Genomic DNA, 19,671 nt, shown 5'->3' with positions numbered 1-19,671 from the left:
AATCTCTAGGGGGTGGAGACCAGGTGTTGGTTTCTTTAAAAGCTCCCAGATAATTCCAAAGTGTTGCGAAGGCAGGGAGCCAGTCATACTCGTCCACATGGGCATTTGCATCCTCTTGTCTGCCCAGCGGTTAGAGTGTTTGCCAGCTGCCCCTTCCTAGTAATAGTATAAACCAGATTATTCCATTTAGTGAATTAGATTTTTATCCACCAATGTGACCCTCTCTGTTGATTTTATTTATTACTTAGAGAGTGACCTCATTTTTTTTTTCTTGGTTCCTTTGTCTTCACTTAATTTATCTGTGAGATGCTGAGTGTTCCTGAAATAGGTTGGAAACAAAGTAGGCTTTTCTGGACATATTTTTATACTGAAATTGCCAGAAATCGTGTGTGCGGCTGAATCACATTAGAATAGAAACTCAGGGTATGATTTATGACGTTAGAGTGCTGATGGCAACCAGGAGAGTTTGCCCATGTTACGAGACAGATCTGAGAACCCAGCAGCCCCAGAAGATGCTTGGAATTAGACCTGGAGATTTGGGACTAATCTTTATTTTCCCAGGAGGCCCCTGGAGGGACAGAAGGTGCGTTGCTCAAAGAGAAAAGCTAGACCCCACTCAGACTTTGCAAATCCTGCCCTTAGATCACCCAGCTCAGAAACTTAGTTTCTTGCCAGAAATCATTGGAATTAACCTGAAATTAACCCAGGATGAGGATGGAGAGGCATACCATTTATCACTGACTTTATGTTTTCCTAATCCAAATAGATTTTTGTTTCTATTTTTTCAGGATTCAACAGGTACAACAACATTTTTAGGATTCACAGCTGCAGGCTTTGTGGTATTCCAGGGAAATAAGAGAATCCATTTGATAAAGTGGTGAGTACTTCTTTGGAAAACTACTTTGTCATTGTCCTTAATCTTCCCCCTCCCCCTTTGTCTTGACTTGAAATTGTCAAGTAGAATGCCTAGTATCCATATCTTTGCTCCAGAGCTTGTTCGTGAAGGATTTATCATCTATGAGTGGATCCCAGTCTAGGTTGCCCTGTCTTGGTGAGGAGTTGGATTGTCAAGCTGAGGAGTCAACTCAGGAGACCTGAGAAGTGCCCCAGTCTCAGGGGCTCTGCCTTCATAGAGAAGACATCCAATGGTTACTCACCAGTAGCTTCTGCTGCTCTGGCCCAAAGGGGCTCCTATGGGGTGGGTCAGGGCAGGTTAAAGGCACAAGTTCCACTGAGCGCCTCAGGACCCATTGCCTGCCCCTGATTCTCTCCACTCTCCTCTTTTGGATCCTTGGCAGTTTCACTCTTTGTTATTCAGTGTGTTCGTGAAGATGCTTTAGGCTAAAAGTAGGGAAAGTCTGCTCACACTGGGTTACAAATAATGATCTGATGATCTCACATAGCAGAAGTTCCAGAAGGAGGTTGGTTAACTTAACTGCCTGATCCACCATAAAGGTCTTGGGTCTCTCCCTCTTCTTCTCTGCCATCCCAGAGTGTTGGCCTTTGTCCCCAGGTCTGTGGTCATTAGATGGCTGTGCAGCTTTGACCATCACACCTCCACGCAGTGACACCCAGAGCCTGGGGAAAGCAAGTGTCTCCTTTTAAAATAACGACAACTTTTCCTGCAGCCTTGCTGTATGTCTGATTGGCCAGGTTTGGGTCATGTGTCCCTTTCTTAAGTCAATCCCTGCCGAGATGAATGGGAACTCAGTGACAGTTTGGTTGAATAAAGAACTGTCCATCTCAGGTTGAGAAGAAGGTAATCTGCATAACCATGACCTTGAGGAAGAATGAAGTATAGATTGTGTCAGTAATGAAGTGGGAGATGGATCAGGGTAGGTGACCAGCAGTGCCTGTTACATCCACTTGTGATAAAGAGTGAGAAAAATGGAACACTATATATGCATTGAGATATAAAGGCTTAGTCTTTTTCATACCTAACTTGCCTCAGTCTCCCCTCTGATGACCCCTGACAGGATAGTCCCTCCTGTGTCTCACTGGGTGGTAGCCTCATTCCATCAGCCTAAGCCATGGGTCTGAAGTTCTTCCTTTGATTGGCAGTGGACCAGTCCTGTATTGGAAGAGCTCTCTTGCACCTATGGGAACCTCAGTTCCATGGTTCTATTAGCTTCAGAGTTTCTTCCAGCACCGCTTTATTGAGTTCCCCCTTCCCCTGCACTATCCTCTTAGCACCTTATTCTTAGCACCTGCCTTCCTTTCGGGTCTTCTCTACTAGATTAGCATTGGTCAACGAATGCCCACTGTACTCCCTATGTCTGCTGCCCCTTTCCCTGATCAGACCTGCCTTTCTAAGATCCTCGATTGCTCTATATAGCTTCCCTGTCCTTTCTGTCCTTACCTCTTACTCAGTTTATACTTTTGACCCCCTCTATGCCCCAGTTGTTCTCTTCTTCCACAATCAGCATTCTCAAAACTCCGATTTGCCTTTGTATGAAATCACTGAACTTCTCTGAGTCTGTTTACTCATCTATTTAAAAAAACAAAAAACAAAATACCCAGTTGTTGTGGAGTCGATTCTGACTCATAGTGACCCTATAGGACAAAACAGAACGGCCCCACAGGGTTTCCAAGGCTGTAAATCTTTATGGAAGCAGACTGCCATTTTTCTCCTGAGGAGCGTCTGGTGGGTTCTAACAGCTGACTTTTCGGTTAGCAGCTGGGTGCTTAACCACAGTGTCACCAGGGCTCCATCCATAAAATGGGTCAATAATACCTGGTTGCCTACAGGGAGAAAGTAGAAGGAGGGAGAACCCAATGAAAGAATATGTGTGAGAGTGCTTTGTAAATCTGGTGTGATTTATAAGCTGTATGATAACACACATGTTAACAGGTGGTGAGATCCACTTTGCCTTTATTTTCAGCATCTACAAAGAAGCTCCAATGTTAAGTCACCTTCAGTCCATTTCAGAATAGGTTCCCCAAGGATTCCTACTGACTTTGGAGAGCATGAATAATTGGGGGACTTCACCCATCCTACCCTAGGGCTGCAAAACCTAGATCTTTAGGTTTCTGAATGGCCTAAGCCCTGGAATAGTTAGGTTAGAACTTGGCAAGTCTCAAGTGCAGATTAATTGCAAGTCTCTTGCCTCTTTGGGCCTCCGTTTCTTCCTGGATTCATTGAAGAGTTGAGATGAATGATCTCTGAGCCATTTGTTTCGGGGTTCTACACCTGATCTACATCTTTTGGTGGGTGATGATGGGGTGCTGATGCTGACCCCATCCTTCTCAGCTTCTGCTTAGGCATGTGTGTTTGTGACAACCATTTACATGTCAGTAAAACAATTTATCTTCCCACATTAATCTTGTGTGTGTGTTTTAACTTCCATTAAGCTTTGTCATTCTCACAAACCCTCTGCCAAAGTTAAAACACCTTAATGTGACCTCATTGTTCTTTCCCCCAGGAAAACCACAGGGACATACATCACTATCCTGGGAATTAGACCAAAGGAATAAAAATAGAATCCTTTCTTGTCTCTTTATACACATCTCCCCCCAAGGAAGTCACCTGCAGTGTCCATTTCAGGCAGGTTTTAATCAAGCAGCCCCTTAGGATGAAACCTGGAGTCACTTTTTTGACTACCATTTGTCATTCTTTGAGTTGGTCTCACAATTTTGAGCATCTCAATATATAATAAAACAGTTTTTTTTTTTAATAAACAAGGGAAGCAGGAGTGAAAATTTTGCAACACGGTATGTGTGCTTCTTGAACACAGATGTGATGTAATGAGGGAGACAATTACTATGAATCTGTATCATTTCATTAGCTGAATCTGAAAATAACCACATTCTTCCTGCCTCGACAAGTGGGCTGACCAATTAATGTTGTTTTGGACATTAATGCTGATGAAAATCTCTAGAGCTGCTCAGAAGAAAGGTGCAGCCTAAGTGTAAGACACAGAATAAATCATTCTGAGCTGCCTATGGATCCTCTCTCGGGAAGGATTTTGCTGTATAATTCACTTGGGGGCTCTTCGCTACTCATTATGCCTTCACTAATGATAAGATAATATCTTGTTTCATTGCAGTCTGCTTGGCGTTTGTGAGTCAGCCAGGTTCCTGTGGGAAGCCAGGTACCTTGGTTAACTGCCTTTTTTTTTTCCCTTCTCACCCAAAGAGATTTTCTTTTCTTAGGCCAGATGTCTCCAAATTGAAGTTTGAAGGGAAGACATTTTATGTGATTGGCACCCAAAAGGAGGTCAGATACTGCTTTTCTAACTACCTGTTGTTGTGTGTGCAAGTGTATGTGTATAAGAGATTCAAAAATAAAATATGCCTTTACAATTGTAGCCCTAAAAGGCTGTGACTCTGAATTTTATGGTGATAATAGAGGCTAAATGCTGAAAACATTTTAGAAGTATATAAATTAATACTTTCAGCATTTATATATATATTATATATACATAAATATATATATTTATAAATATTATAAAACATATGTATAGATAGCTGCCATCAAGTTGACTCCAATTCATGGTAATCTGCGTACAACAGAATGAAATGCTACCCAGTCCTATGTCATCCTCACAATCACTGGCATGTTCGAGTCAATTGTTGTGGCTGTTGCGCTAATCCTTCTCACTGAGGGTCTCCCTTGCCCTTGCTGGCCCTTTACTTCACCAGATATGATGTCCACCTCTAGTGATTGATCCTTCCCGCTGTCATGTCCAAAGCAGGCACGTCAGACATGTTCTGTGATCCATAAGGTTTTCATTGACTAATTTTAGGAAGTAGATCACCAGGCCTTTCTTCCTAGTCTGTCTTAGTTTAGATGCTTTGCTGAAACCTGTTCACCATGGGTGACCCTGCTGATAACTGAAATACCAGTGGCATAGCTTCCAGCATCACAGCAACATGTAAGCCACCACAGTATGAAAAACTGACAGACAAGTGGTAGATGTGTGTGTGTTTGTGTGTATGTGTGTAAATAAATATGAATAGATAAAGTCAGTGAGCAATGCCAACTGTACATCTCTGCACCTCTGTGTAAAAAATAGGCTGGGACAGATTTGAGAAATAGAAGATGGAACCTTCCCCCACCTCTGTAATTCACCAAGATACAGATTTATGAAACAAGTAAAGAATACTTAGAAAGCTGGGTATCAACCAGTGGTGGTTGGAGTGTTATAAACAGTGTCTATGAATCCTGAGAGTGTTAAAATAAAGGTGTTGCTAGATATAGGTAAGGTTCATCAAGAGAAGGATTTTTTAAAAAATTTTTTATTTTATCATACTTTAAATGAAGGTTTACAGAACAAATAGTTTCTCATTAAACAGTTAGTACACATATTGTTTTATGACAATGGTTAACAACCCCACGACATGTCAACAGTATCCCTAAGAGAAGGCTTTTTGAAGGAGGCCATTACTGAGATTTTGAACCTCAGAGCTAAGTCTGGAAGCTTGGGGATTTCCTGGGTCTGAGTTTTCAGCTCAAGTACTAGTTATTCAAGGATGGCAGGTATGTTCTTACGCTAATCCAAGTCTGATAGATAGGTAGTCAATGCCTGCAGTGTTGAGGATTGTGAGGCTGATTTTTTATCAGAAAGAAGGCCTGGATGGATTAATGATGTCTGCAAAGGGTGAGGGAGAGGGGAGTGCCATTTTAACAACACTTTTAGAACATATTAACATGCATATATTATTTTAAATCTACTTGGTAGGAGGCAGGATATAAATAGGTAAATATCTGAAGAAAAAACATGAAAGCATGAACTGGACTTAACATACCCTTGTTTGGTTATTTTTTATTAGAAAAAAGCCATGTTAGCTTTCCATACTTCAACACCAGCTGCCTGCAAACATCTTTGGAAGTGTGGGGTTGAGAACCAGGCCTTTTATAAGTAAGTAGCTTTTATTCATTTAATCATAAGGTTTTAAAAGCACGTAGGGAGACCTTCATGTTTTGCTAATGGATGCATATTGATTTCTTTTAATACAGTTCCTTTTATTCTATTTAACGGAATTATAAATTTTTGCATTGTTGAAGGTGACTCCCAACCCCTGTTTTTCAACCAAGTCCTGAGCTCTCTGTTGGGTGTTTCCCATAGAATCGCTATGGGTTTTCTTTTTCTTTCTTTCTTTTTTTTTTCCCTGACATTGCTATTTTCATTAAACATGTCACAGGATCTATCTTTGGTTGGACGCCTCCCAGAAATAGAGCCTGAGACAAACAGTTTAGTGCCAGTAGCTTATTTGGGTTGTGAGTACTGGACGTACCACCAGAGGAGTGAGGAAGTGAGGTGCTGAAGCAAGCGATACAGGGTGCATTATCAGCAGGCTACTGCTGTTGGTCACTGGGCTCAGCTCTGTTGGAGAACTCTGGGACACTGTAGAACAGTCTTAAAGTTCTCCCATCCCATGGGCAAACAGGCTAGGCTCTTTATCTACCAATTCCCCATTCATTTGGTTGAAGGATTTGAGAGGGCAGAGTTAATACTTTCTGGCGCCTCTGGCAGAGAGTCATCTTTATTCACAGTAAGAAGCTTCCAGTACATAGAGATGAGAGCCAAAGGTTTATGGGTGGAATGCCATCAGAGTCTAGGATCATAGGAAGTCAGAGTTGGACAGGACCTTAGAAACCACCCATAAAAACCTCTGGTTTCACAAGTGGTTCAAATTTAGGATCTTTCCAATTAGTTCTAGCTTCTCTTCTTTGAGACCCACTTTCTGATGGGAAGAGCAGTGATGAGGGAAGCAGTCAAGAAACTGGCCCTGACCAGCCCAGGAGCTCACCAGGGTGGCTTTGCTCAGTGTCCTCCCACACTGAAGATCTGTCTTACCCATTTGACTCACTGCCTGAACACGATGAGTCTCTGAAAACTCATGGACTTTGGCTGATTGGGACCATTAGGAGAATGATGGCTTGGACAATGTTTTTCCAACTCTTTTCAACCACAGAATACTTTTCCTTGAATAGACATGTAGGCCAAGCCCAGTAGGTAAAAGAGCCAAGCTGTGGTGTTAGGTGGGGGGCCAGAGTTGGGACTGAGGACTGGAGACCCTTCCCATTGCTCACTGCCTCTCAGAGGCTAGGGTGACCAGTCATCCCAGTTTGCCTGGGACTTCACCAGGTTTAGCACTGAGAGTCCCACATTCCCAGAAGCCCCTCAGTCCCAGGAAAACCCAATCAGGAGCATAATTTGAAAATCCTGGACAAGATGATTCACCAAATGCTGTGATTCTAGGAATGATAGGAAGAGGTGATGCACTGTTAGATAGACCTTCCTATGGTTATCACCATCCCAAGGACATATGTGAGAATCTTTATTCATGCGTGTGTCTCCTGTGGTGTTCAGGGACTGGTAAAAAATACTCATTGGGCTCTAAAAAATCAGCATGTCCAGACCTCTCCACACACATGAGCATCGAGAGAGGGAGGCTCACAGGGCTTGGCAGTATCAGGCTTCAGTCCAAGCCTAAGTGATTAAAAAAAATTTTTTTTTTTTATAATCTGATGTAATTTAATACTATATAATTCACCCTTTAAAAGTATACAATTTAGTGAGTTTTAGTATATTCACAAAATTGTGAAACCATCACCACCATCAAATTCCAGAACATTTTCATCCAAAAAGACCCGTTCCCATTACAGTCACTCCTCAATCTCCCTGAAAACTCCCCGAGTCGTGGGCAGCCACTAATCTACTTTCTGTCTATATGGATTTGTCTACTCTGAACATTCTACATAAATGGAATCATACAGTATATAGACTTTGTGTATGACTTCTTTCACTTAGCATATATGTATCAAAACTTCATCCCTTTTTATGGTCAAGTAATATGCCACTATGTGGATATACCATGTTTGTTTATCCATTTATCAGTTGACAGACATTTGGATTGTTTCCACCTTTTGACTGTCGTGAATTGTTTATGAACAGTCATATACAAGTTTTTGTGTGGACAGTTCTCTTGAGTGTATCTCTAGGAGCAGAATTGCTGGGTCATGTGGTAACTCTATATAGTAACTCTTTGAGGACCTACCACACTGTTTTAGGAGCCTAAGCTTTTGGAGCCCTTCTTCTCCTCCTTTAGTGAAATCATCTGGTTCCTGTCAAAGAATGACTTAAAGACATTTAACTAGTTTTTTGAATGAATATTTTCTTACAAATGAGGGAGTTGGTAGGTGTAATCAAGAAACAAAGCAAAAACATAACTTTTATTGTAGATTTTTGTGTACGTATCTATCTCCCCAGCTCGATCTCTCTGAGGGTAGGAACTAGTTCTCTTTATCTTTGTATTCCCTGAAGATCCTAGCACAGAACAGGCATATAAAAAATATTGAGTGAATCAAATCAATAAGGCATGGTTACTGTCCTCAGGAGATTTTTATGTTATGATTGAGAGTAAAAGAGAGGTAAAAATAAAATACTAGAGGGAGCCCCAGAGAGAGCTGAGCTTTGCTGTGAAGGAAACTAGGAAGTTAAAAGGTCCTTTCAGGTAGAGGAAAGATATCCTGGCCTGAGTAAGGGACCAAGGCAGAAGAGTGGAAGACACACTTTGGAGAGAGGAATGGCCAAGGCTGGAGCAGAAGGTGGGCGAGATAGCAAGGAAGATGAGGCTGGAAACAGATATTGGGACCAGACATGGAGGGAGGTCTCGAACAGCCACAGCCAGTGTGAAATAGGAAGCAGAGGAGTAATAGATATGTTCATTGCTATAGATGACCCATTAGTGTTGTTGTTAGCTGCAGTCGAGTCAGCCCCAACTCATGGTGACCCCATGTACAACAGAGGGAAATGTTGCCTGGCCCTGTACCATCTTCATTAGTATGCTTGAGTCCATTGTTGTGGCTGCTGTGTATTTTGAGGGCTTTTCAGCCTAGGAGGCTCATCTCCCAGCACCATATCAGACAATGTTCTGTTGCATTCCATGGGGTTTTCACTGGCTAATTTTCAGAAATAGATTGTCAGGCCTTTTCTTCCTAGTCTGTCTTAGTCTGGAAGCTCTGCTGAAACTTGTTCACCATGGGTAACCTTGCTGGTATTTGAAATCCTACTGGCATAGCTTCCGCATCACAGCAACACACAAGCCATCACAGTACAACAAACTGACTGGCAGGTGGTGTTCGATTACTCTCCATCCCATTATGCATGCCTATAGGTAGAAGAAGAAAACCCCAAGGAGTGATCAGACTTTTTTTTAGAGCCAACTCAATGAGTCCTACTTGGAAGGACTTTAGTACAGTCTTGAAGATCCTTTAGTGAAATCACATGGCCCCTATCGAAGTGTAGCTTAGAGACATTAGCTAGTTCTTTTGCACACGTTCTTTTATCAAGTGTGAGGCCCTGATGGCACACTGGTTAAGAGCTATGGCTGCTAACCTAAAGTTCGGCAGTTCAAATCCACCAGCTGCTCATTGGAAACCCTTTGGGGCATTTCTACTCTGTCCTGTAGGGTCGCTATGAGTTGACATCAACTTAATGGGAACAGGTTTGGTTTTTGATTTTTTTTTTTTTTGAGAAAGTCAGTCAGTAAATGGAGTAAAGAACAAAGGCAAAAAAAAAAAAAAAAAAAGGGATTGAAAAGAGAGAAGGGAGACAGAGAAAAAGCTGCATGCAGACTGGGGAATCTTTTTCTGTGTGCTTTTCTTGGTGGTAAAAATACATATAACAAAACATTTACCAATTCAACAATTTTTACATGCATACTTTGGTGTTTTTTCCATATGTTTTTGGGTAAACTGATTAGCTGACAGCTAGCAAATGGTCAGTTTGATCATTTTATCTTTCAATAGGCCAACTAAGTGTATCAAGGGAAACCTTTTCCATTGTTTTTGGCGGCTCCAGAAGACCCTGGAGGGTTTAGCTGTGAGCACAGTGACGGATTGGTTAGTGCCGACCCGAGTCTGCACCAGCACTCTACTTTAGTAAAGCCAGGGCTGCCCCGCCCCTCATTAGAATTTCCATTGTCATTGGAGGTTTGCATGTTTGCATGTTGCTGTGGTGCTGAACAGGTTTCAGCAGAGCTGACAGACTAAGCAGGGAAGAAAGGTCTGGTGATCTACTTCCAAAAATCAGCCAGTGAAAATCTTATGGATCACAATGGTCTGATCTCATTGTGCATAGGGTTGTCATGAGTCAGGGGCCGACTTGATGACAGCTAGCAAGAACGACATTTGCATTGATCTGAGATTTGCCAGTATGTTTGCTCCTCCATTATCCCCTAACCATCCATGTTCCTTATGAAGAAGGAGAGAGGTCCCTTGTTCTGACTCACTGTGGGACCTTGGACCCATCACCTGACCGCTCTCTGGCCTCAGCCTTCTGCCCTACAGAATGGGGGGCCTGGAACACACGATGCCCTGGCCACATTGCCATGGCATGGTGGAACTAACACGAGCTCTGAAAGCAGATGGACGTGGGTTTGAATATGGACTGTGTCGCTCACTGGCACTGTGGCCTGGAACAGAGCTCTTGAACTCTGAGCCCTGTCTTTATTTTCATCTGTATAATGGGATTGGCACTACCTGCCTTGCAGTGTTTAGTTCTTTCAGGCACGTGACTGTCAATAAATGGAAGCTTTTGCTCCTACTATTGCTACCACTTCCACTAATGTTAAAGGGCTTTTGAGCGTTGGTTGAGTGCAGAGCCCGACCCCTTTGATTCTGAAGAGCTCTGATTCTGTTAAACTCAAGGGTGGAAATTTTTTCCGCTCTTGTTCCTTTCCCAGGAAGAGGGCCTGGCCCTGCCTCCAGCGCTGTCCTACGTTTTAATGGTTTCAGCTGGCAGAGCAAGGCCCCGATCTTTTTTCCCCAGTTGGAGGTGGTTTGCTCCCTCCTTTTGTACTTCACCTGGCATGGGAACAGGGAGGTCCTATGAATTCCGCAGTACACTTTTAAGGCATGGATGTGCTGCTGGCTGTCTGCTGGCCCAGGGCCACCAAGCTGATTTGAAAGCCCTGGCTCTGAGATCTGCTGCTTGAGAACAGAGCCCAGAGGCAGAAACCCTGATTTTCTTTCCCAGTCCAGTCTCAGGGGCTCACTGGATTCACAGGTAGACAGTTACCACTGAAGAGCTTCCTTTGTACCATATGTTTACTAGATGCCCCCCCCTCTCCGGGGCAGTTTAACCAGTAAGCAAGCAATGCGCGGGCTTACAGTAAGCAAGGTACACACAGGGCTTGTGTTTACTTAGTAATCTGTAGTGCACAATTTCACATGGGTTTCACCACATCGCTTATGTGTACTACACATAAAAATTGTGTACTACAGACTAGTAAGTAAGCACAAGTAATCCCATGAGTACCTTGCTTACTGGATAATCTGTCCCTGCTGCCACCCTCAGAGTGTGGGGGTCCACGTTCCTGGTGCTGGCTCACTGCACACCCACTGCAGGCACTGAAGGAGCAGTGGCTCATGATGTTCTGATTCTACGAGTTTTTATCTCATACCTGCGTTATGTTGTGCACTGTGCTAGGCACTGAGATACAGTGGGGACCCAAATGACATGCTCTCTGTCCCCAGTTTCATAGGGAACATGTCTCAGGGGATAACCAAACCAAACCTGTTGCTGTTGAGTCGACTCTGACTCACATGACCTTATAGGACAGAGTAGAACTGCCCCATAGGGTTTCCGATGCTGAAATCATTATGGAAGCTGACTGTCACATGCTTTTTCCCAAGGAACTGCTGGTGGATTCGAACCGCCAACCTTTCAGTTAGCAGCCAAGTGCTTATCTGCTGTGTCACCAGGGCTGTTTGTTCTGCTTCATAGATAACCCATTTTAGCTCCCTCAACTAGTGCCTCTCAGAATTTAATGATCATGGAATTTGCCTGGTGATCTTCTTAAAAGGTAGATTCTGATTCAGTGGGTCTGGGCTGGGACATGAGGCTCCATATTTCTAATCATCTCCCAGGTGATGCTGGGGCTATGCGTCCTGGACCACATGGTGAGTAGTAAGGTTCTAAGTCAGTGGTTCTCAGTCGGGCTTATTGAAAGTGCTTTGGATAGTGCATGGTCCACACTAAGGCTCAATAACCGTATACACTGTTATTGTTATGATCACTCCAGGAGCTGTAAGCCATGATCCCAATGGGAAATTGTAGTATTAATTCTAGAGGTGGCCTCTTGGAGCACCACCCAGTGTCTCCCCAGCACCTAACCTGACCTCCACCCCTATTCCCTGTAGTAACAGGTGCCAGAAGAGAACTAGGAGGTTGGGGCCCAGGGAATATGGGCCCCTGCAGGACCAAGCTGTGTGTAGCAACAGCAACAGCATGGTATAACAGGTGACATTTAGTAAACATTTTGCATATTCACTTTGCACTGTCACATGTTACCCCATTTAAAGCACAACTTCAGTGTCAAGATTGGGCAGGGGAATTCTCTAGTGGTGTGGGAAGGGGGCTTTGGGTGCAGTGGCTGCCCTGGCAGTTCACGGGGCACAGGGGATGTGATGATCAGCAGCAGCAGCAAAGTTAGGTCAGATGTTTGAGAAGAGTCAAAGCTTCCGTGCTGGGATTTTGATGGGAAATGGGAGATGGAAGTGGATAAAGGGCAGGCAGGATAGAAGGAAGAAAGCTGGAGGAGGGAGAATTGCTGTTTTAACGAGGGTGTGAATTCATTGCTTTTGGTGAGAAGACCTTTCCTCTGGGCTTGCTGTTGACATGAGAGCCTGGTAAACAGAAAGCCTGGAACATCTTAGCTAGAGTTAGAGCATAAAGGCCCTTTTATTTGCTTTCAGAGTGTTAAACACTGTTCCCTGTGATCTCCGTGGTTTAGGCAATTTACTTTCATAGCTCAATAGTGAGAAGGCAATGGAGAGGTTTTGAGAGTAATCTTAGGAAGAGAGGGAGGAATGGAGGCAAATAGGGAAAAAAGTTGCCTTGGACTCGTTTCTGACTTATGGTGACCCCATGTGTGTCAGAGTGGAATTGTGCTCTGTAGGATTTTTCAATGACTGATTTTTCAGAAGTAGATTACCAGACCTTTCTTCCGAGGTGCCTCTGGGTAGACTTGAGCCTCCAACCTTTTAGTTAGCAGCCAAGCACATTAACCATTTGTACCACTGAGGGACTCCTAGGGAGGGAGGGACAGAGGAAAAGTAATATATAATGAGCAGATACTGGTGCAGTGGTTAAGAACTCAGCTGCTAACCAAAAGGTCGGCAGTTCGAATCCAACAGCCGTTCCTTGGAAACCCTGTGGGACAATTCTACTCTGTCCTGTAGGGTCACTATGAAATGGAATCGACTTGACGGCAACAGGTTTACCATGCTTTGTTGTTACTTGCCCTGGAGTCCATTCTGACTCATGGCGACCCCATGTGAGAAGAGTAGAACTGTGCTCCATAGGACTTTCAAGACTGTGACCTTTCAGAAGTAAATCGCCAGGCCTGCCTTCCGTGGTGCCTCTGGGTGGGTTGGAGCCACCAACCTTTTGGCTAGTAGTCGAGTGCTTAACTGTTTGCGCCACCCAGGAACTCCTACATACCATGCTAGATGCTTTGAAATAATCTAATCTCATTTAACCCTCCTCACAACCCTATGGATTAGATATCATAACACTCTCCCTCTTTTAAAAATGCATGGAGAAAATACAGCTCAGAAAAGCTAAGTGACTTGACCAAGGTCCCACAGCCAGAAGCAGGAAGGAACCTGGACCACTGCAATTTTGGGTAAAATGCCACCTCTGGGGTCATCCAGGGAGAACTTGGGGACACAGGGGATCTCAAATGCCGGTGGGATGCCTAGCTGTCTTAGAAATCACCTTGGGGTGCCCGATGAAAACACAGATTCCTGGGCCCCTCTCGCCACCTGCTGAATCAGAGTTTCTAGTGATCAAGCCCGTGTTTTTAGTACCTCCTCCAGGTGCTGCTGGTCACGGCCACGTTTGGGACCCACTGGCTTAGTGTTCTTTTACCCGGCTGCCTTTCTCTTTCCTCTGTCCGTTTCCCTCCTTCCTGCTCTTGGTGTTTCCCAATTCCCCGTTGGTTTGTGTTCTTCAGACTCCCAGAATAAACTCCCCTGTTAAAATCCCATTAAAGATCTCAACTGAAACATTATTGGAGTCTACCTGGGCCTTTGGGGTGGCTGGGAATTGACAGTAATGCTCCCGGGAGAGCTTCTCTGAGCACATCACAAGACACAGCTCATCATCAAGGGGAATCAGTTGCCAAAAGAAGCAAACGCTTTATTCACTGCTCTCATCTGGAATGGACGGCTGCTCACTTTCTCTGTGAAGTGTATATTTGGACCTGTCTTTCTCGAGGCACATTGAAGGTTTTTTGTGGATGCAGCTCAGTGCTGAGGCCCCCCACCAAGAGGCTAGTCTGGGTCTAAGGAGAAGGTAGTGGCCTCCTCTTGAGGCCTGGAATGGAGGCAGCTGAGGCTGAACCAGTGAACAAAAGAGCAGCTCACCTCTCCCCGGAAAGCCCAGTGAGGGGGGTGCAGTTGCCTCTGTTTACGGCTATGCTTATTCCATATTATAGATTGAATTGTGTCCCCTCAAAAACATGTGTCAACTTGGCTAGGCCATGATTTCCACTATAGTGTGGTTGTCCTCCAATTTGTGATCTGATATAGTTATCCTCCATTTTGTAATGTATTGTAAATCCTAACCTCTATATGTTAATGAGGCAGGACTACTGTGGGGTGTATCTTGAGTCACTGCTTTACAAGGAGATTTGACTCAAGTCATGCCATTACTCAAGTCACACCTTTACTTGAGTCCTACCTTTTATCTTACAAGAGATAAAAGGAGAGAAAAGCAAGCAGAGATAGGGGACCTCACCACCACCAAGAAAGAAGAGGGGGAGCAGAGTACATCATTTGGACCTGTGGTCCCTGCACTGAGAACCTCCTAGACCCAGGAGACAGAGAGCTATAACAACGGAGATGGCACAAGATGGCGAGAAGCAGTGGCAGAGAACTGGCAGCAGCAGAACCAGGAGACTGGCAGGAGATGGCACAGTGGTTGTGCTGACCCACAGAGGGAGAGAGCTGAGTGCCTTCTTGTAGGAGGCTTACTGGTGGAGTAGGTGCCTCTGGGCAGTTGTTGGTGGAGCTAGGCTTGCCGAATATCTTAGGCTGGGTTCTCTAGAGAAGCAAAATCAGTGCAGAGTATAAATACATATATATAGAGAGAGATTTATGTTAAAGAAATGGTTCGTATGGTTGTAGAGGCTGGAAAGTCTCAAGTCTGTGGATCAGGCTGGAGGCTTCTCCTGACTCACATAGCTGCAGGTGCTGGTGAATCCAAGATTGGAAGGTCAGATAGCAGGCCTCTGGCTCACAGGCTGTGGAGGTTGACGAATCCCAAGATCGGCAGGTAAGACAGCAGGTAAGCTGCTAGCTCAAGTCTCAAGAACTGTAGGTCAGATGAACAGGAGCCAGCTGCAGGATCCAGAGCGAGCAAAAGCCAGTGAGTCCACCTATATTGGATGCAGGCCACACCCCCAAGGAAATTCTCTCTCAACTGACTGACTGCTTACAGCAGATCTCGTCATGGAGGTGATCAGATTAAATCAGATCTCATTATGGAGGTGGTTACATCATTAAACAGCCAAACTAGATTATAACTGCCAAACCACTGAGGATCATGGCCCAGCCAAGCTGACACACAGCCTTAAGCATCACACCGACCCACGGAGCTAAAGAGCTGAGTGCCTTTGGGCCAAGGCTTACTGTCAGAGTGGGTGCCTCTGGGCACTTATCGGTGGAGCTGAAGAGCTTTGTAACACTTGTCCAAGCAGGGCAGAGGCCGGGCCGGGCTGAGGGGCTGAGGGCTGAGAGAGAAAGAGAGGCCTACCTGTGGGCATGGCTGAGAAGGTGTCCTGACTGAAAAACTGTATCCTGAGTCATTTCTGATTCTGAATTGCAACCTGTTATGCCAAGACACATGGAGATCTCCAAGGAACGCTGGGCCCACAGTTGTTGAAAGGAGACAAGGACCTTCCCCCAGAGCCGACAGAGAGAAAAAGCCTTCCTCTAGAGCTGGTGCCCTGAATTCGGACTTCTAGCCTCCTAAATTGTGAGAGAATAAATTTCTGTTTGTTAAAGCCACCATTTATGGTATTTCTGTTATAGCAGCACTAGATAACTAAGACATTCCACATGCCTTTGAGCTTCTATAATGGGCACTGTGTTGAGTTTGGGGTCCTTGGATGGTGCAAACAGTTAACACACTTGGATGCTAACCAGAAGGTTGGAGGTTTGAGTCCACCCAGAGGCACCTCAGAAGAAAGCCTGGTAATACACTTCTGAAAAATCAGCCATTGAAAACTTTATGGAGCACAGTTGTACTCTGACACACATGGGGTCCCCATGAGTCAAGATCACTTGATGGCAGGTACTGGTGTTAAGTTTGAATTCCAAACACTCCAATTAAGGCTTTTAATGGTTTCCTTTTTAATAAACCAGCTTGCCTCAAGGATCCTTAGGAACTCTGAACAAAAGAAAAAAAAAAAGCAGAAGGTTCTTCCAAAATTTCTCCTCCCCCTACCTCTGATGACCCAGGAACAGCAACCACCAAGATGGTGGGGAGAGGGAAAAGGTGATTGCCCTTTCCTCAGGCTCACTTGGTCATGTGTTAGGTCCCATAGCTCTCTAGGGCGCAGGGGCAGAGGCACAGGGCAGGCGTGTCCTCACAGAAGTAGGAGGACAGCTTGCTGGGGTGCGCTCTGACTCGTATCTTCCCGACTAGTTGTGCTCTGGACTGAAGCTCCGGCCAGCAGCCTGTGTATCCTGGTATCAAGACCCCAGTCGTGGATCTTACGTGCTCCCACCTGTCCTTGGGGCTCCCGCGCCATCCTCTCTGGACCCTTGCCTTGGTAGTAATCCTCCTCCTGGGCCCGCACTCCCCCTCCCATCAGCCTATCTGTGCTTATCATCTGTGGCTGGTGCGCTTCTCCATCCTCTCAGGCTCTTTACAGAGGTGGACTTACACTCACTGTCGTTATAAGGCACGGGCACGGGCGGCTGGCAGGGAACGGGTGTTTTTCTGAGATTAGTTGGGGGTGGGTTGGGAATGTTCTTTGCAAAAGATTGTTACCATGGCTTTCCATTGTCCTTTGGACAAAGACCAAAATCCTTAACAAGAACTACTTAAAGTCAGGTCTGCAAAATTTCACCTCTGACTAACTCTCATGCCATTTTGTACATTGACGTTTCTTCATTAAAAGCACAACATGGGGAAGTGCACTAGTCTTTTTGGCTCCTGTCACATTTCAGGGCCTTTGTTCCCGCCGAGCTTTCAGAAAGGAACACGCTCCACGGCCTACAACCCTCCCCCAGTTAGTACTTTCCTGCCCTGGACCTCAGCTCAGAAATCCCCTCCTCGGGGCCCTTTCCCTGGCTCCCCAGACAAGATCAGCTCCCCCCATGCTCTCATTGCAACTTCTTCTTCGTAGCCTGCACCACAGCTTGTAGTTTACATTTATTTACATGCTTCCTAGGTTAATATCCATTTCTCCCTGTAGACCTAACACTCCATGAATGCAGAGACCAGGTGTCTTTCTGGCTTAGTTTGGAAGCGTGCTTGGCACTCAGTAAATATTTGCTGAGTGAATGAATGAAGGCCTCAAGAGGTGGAGGGTGGCAATCACTGCTGGCCCAAAACTACTAGGTGTGGCCTTGGCTGTGTGCCAGTCTTTGCTTAGAATTCTATAGAACATATTGTTTTGTTTGTGAAGATTTTGTGATGATCAGTGTTTTAAACGATCCTAAACTCTGGGACACATTCTAACTTATTGGATTTAACTGCATGAAGCTTAAAGTGGCTGACAGACGTCCTCAGCTATGACACGAACTTGGTGCCCTGTATGCAGCCTCCAGGCAGCCCGTGTTCTAGACTGTTTTTCAGAGTGTTGTTGTTTTGTTCTTATTTACGGGTACGGTTGGGCGGTGCTGAATCAGAGCTTGGCTGGGCTCCTTGTTCCACGTGTATCTTAGTCATCTGCCAGTACGGGTTCTTTTAAAGGGCACTGGATCATAGTGACTTCACCCGAGAATACACAGTGACCAGCGTCCCTTTTTCCATGATGACACGGGCCCCTAGCCCCTTCTTTTACCCACAGTAAGTGGGTTCCTTGTGACATAGTGATCCGTATCACTGGGAAGCTGTTTTCTGCTGCACTGTTAATATATGTACAAGCAAGAACGTGCCCCCAGCACCATGGAACTTGATGTGTGTCACAAAATGCTACCCTCTCAATGTCTTTCAAATAGAAACTGGGAAAGAATCCTTTCTGATCGTCAGTACTGCCTGGTCTTTTTCGCAGGTTGTGACCCAGAAATGATTTATGAAGTCAAACATGTGGGTCATGACAAGCATTTTTTCATGTGTGATTTAGTTTCTCTTTAAACAGTTAATACACAAATTGTTTTATGACAACCCCAAGATGTGTCGACATTCTCCCCTTCTTCACCCCAAGTTCCTTGTATCGATTTGTCCAGTTTTCCTGTCCTTCCTGCCATCTCACAGTATTTTTTTTTTTTTTAATGAAAGAAAATAACATAGAAAATATCAGCTTGCAACATACTTGGTAAATGTAACTATCCTTTTGTGAAACTGGTCTTTCAGTTTTGTGGGTGTGTGATAAGTCAAAATATGAAACATTTCTTTCTTGTAGTCAGAAAATAGGATTGCTGTAGCTCTGTGGCATGTCCTGCTTGGACTTGGCCAATGTCATCACCACCTCTGCTCTGCTTTTTCTTAAAGGTATGCAAAATCCAGTCAGATCAAGACTGTGTCAAGCAGCAAGATATTTTTTAAAGGAAGTAGATTTCGATATAGGTGGGTATCACTGGTTTCATTTCAAGTACTGGGTTGGGGTGGGGGTAGCCCCTTTTTTTTACATTTGAATATTTTACTTGTAAATAAGTATACTTTGTGCCCTATTTTAGCTCTCCGTTTCTACTCATTCATCTCTTCAGCTCATGGAGTCCCCTCAAACTCCATAGTAACTTCCCCTCATAGAGGAGAGAAGGAGTGGATTCCTAGAGCAGAGTCAGACCATTGTGAAGTTAAAAAACATAAGTAATATATGTGCACCCTCTTCCCCTCCTGCATATACACATAAGCACTCATCTGTATCTGCCCATGCACATATACGTATATACATACATATACCTAAACATAGGGAGCCTTGGTGGCACAATGGGTTAAACACTTGACTGCTAACTGAAAGGTTGGCACTTCAAACCCACCAGCCACTCCGTGGAAGAAAAGACCTGGTGATCTGCTCCTGTAAAGATTTCAGCCTAGGAAACCCTATGGGATAGTTCTCCTCTGTCCTGTAGGGCCACTGTGAGTTAGAATTGGCTTGACAGTACCTAACAGCAACAACAATGTACCCACACACATACACATACATGTATACATACAGCATGTATGCATATATGTTGTGTTTCTGTCTTTTGCAGTGGTAAAGTTGCCAAAGAGGTGGTGGAGGCCAGCTCCAAAATCCAGAGGGAGCCTCCTGAGGTACAAAGGTGAGTGGATGGTCTCTGGAGGGCTCTGGTAGCTTCTAGGATGGGTGAAGGAACGTAAAGTCTGGCTTTTCCAAATCCTCTATAACCTCCCTGCCTGTGGTGACATCCGGCACTTAAATAAGGAGAAGAAATCTATTTAATGGGTGCAGATCACAGAAAAGGAAGTAATGGCCCTTTAAACCATCTTTTGTCTATGGTCCCAGGCATGGTACTCTCAC

At 44.7% G+C, this 19,671-nt stretch overlaps 1 protein-coding gene across 2 annotated transcripts in view; it reads left to right on the top strand.

Annotated features, from left to right (window-relative positions):
* Positions 1–19,671, top strand: part of FRMD3 (FERM domain containing 3) — a 347,514-nt gene that overhangs the window by 267,752 nt on the left and 60,091 nt on the right. For both annotated transcript variants that reach the window (XM_004381295.1, XM_004381294.2), the window contains exons 8-12: positions 789–877; positions 4,153–4,216; positions 5,773–5,861; positions 18,681–18,755; positions 19,385–19,453. In XM_004381295.1, the coding sequence (XP_004381352.1) occupies positions 789–877; positions 4,153–4,216; positions 5,773–5,861; positions 18,681–18,755; positions 19,385–19,453 (386 nt within the window). The remainder of the gene's footprint in view (positions 1–788; positions 878–4,152; positions 4,217–5,772; positions 5,862–18,680; positions 18,756–19,384; positions 19,454–19,671) is intronic.

The sequence above is a fragment of the Trichechus manatus genome, unplaced genomic scaffold (genome assembly GCF_000243295.1).
Source record: "Trichechus manatus latirostris isolate Lorelei unplaced genomic scaffold, TriManLat1.0 scaffold00082, whole genome shotgun sequence".
Classification (NCBI taxonomy): Eukaryota; Metazoa; Chordata; class Mammalia; order Sirenia; family Trichechidae; genus Trichechus; species Trichechus manatus.
Note: the sequence above shows the minus strand (reverse complement) of the source record. Positions and strands in the feature narration are given on the sequence as shown.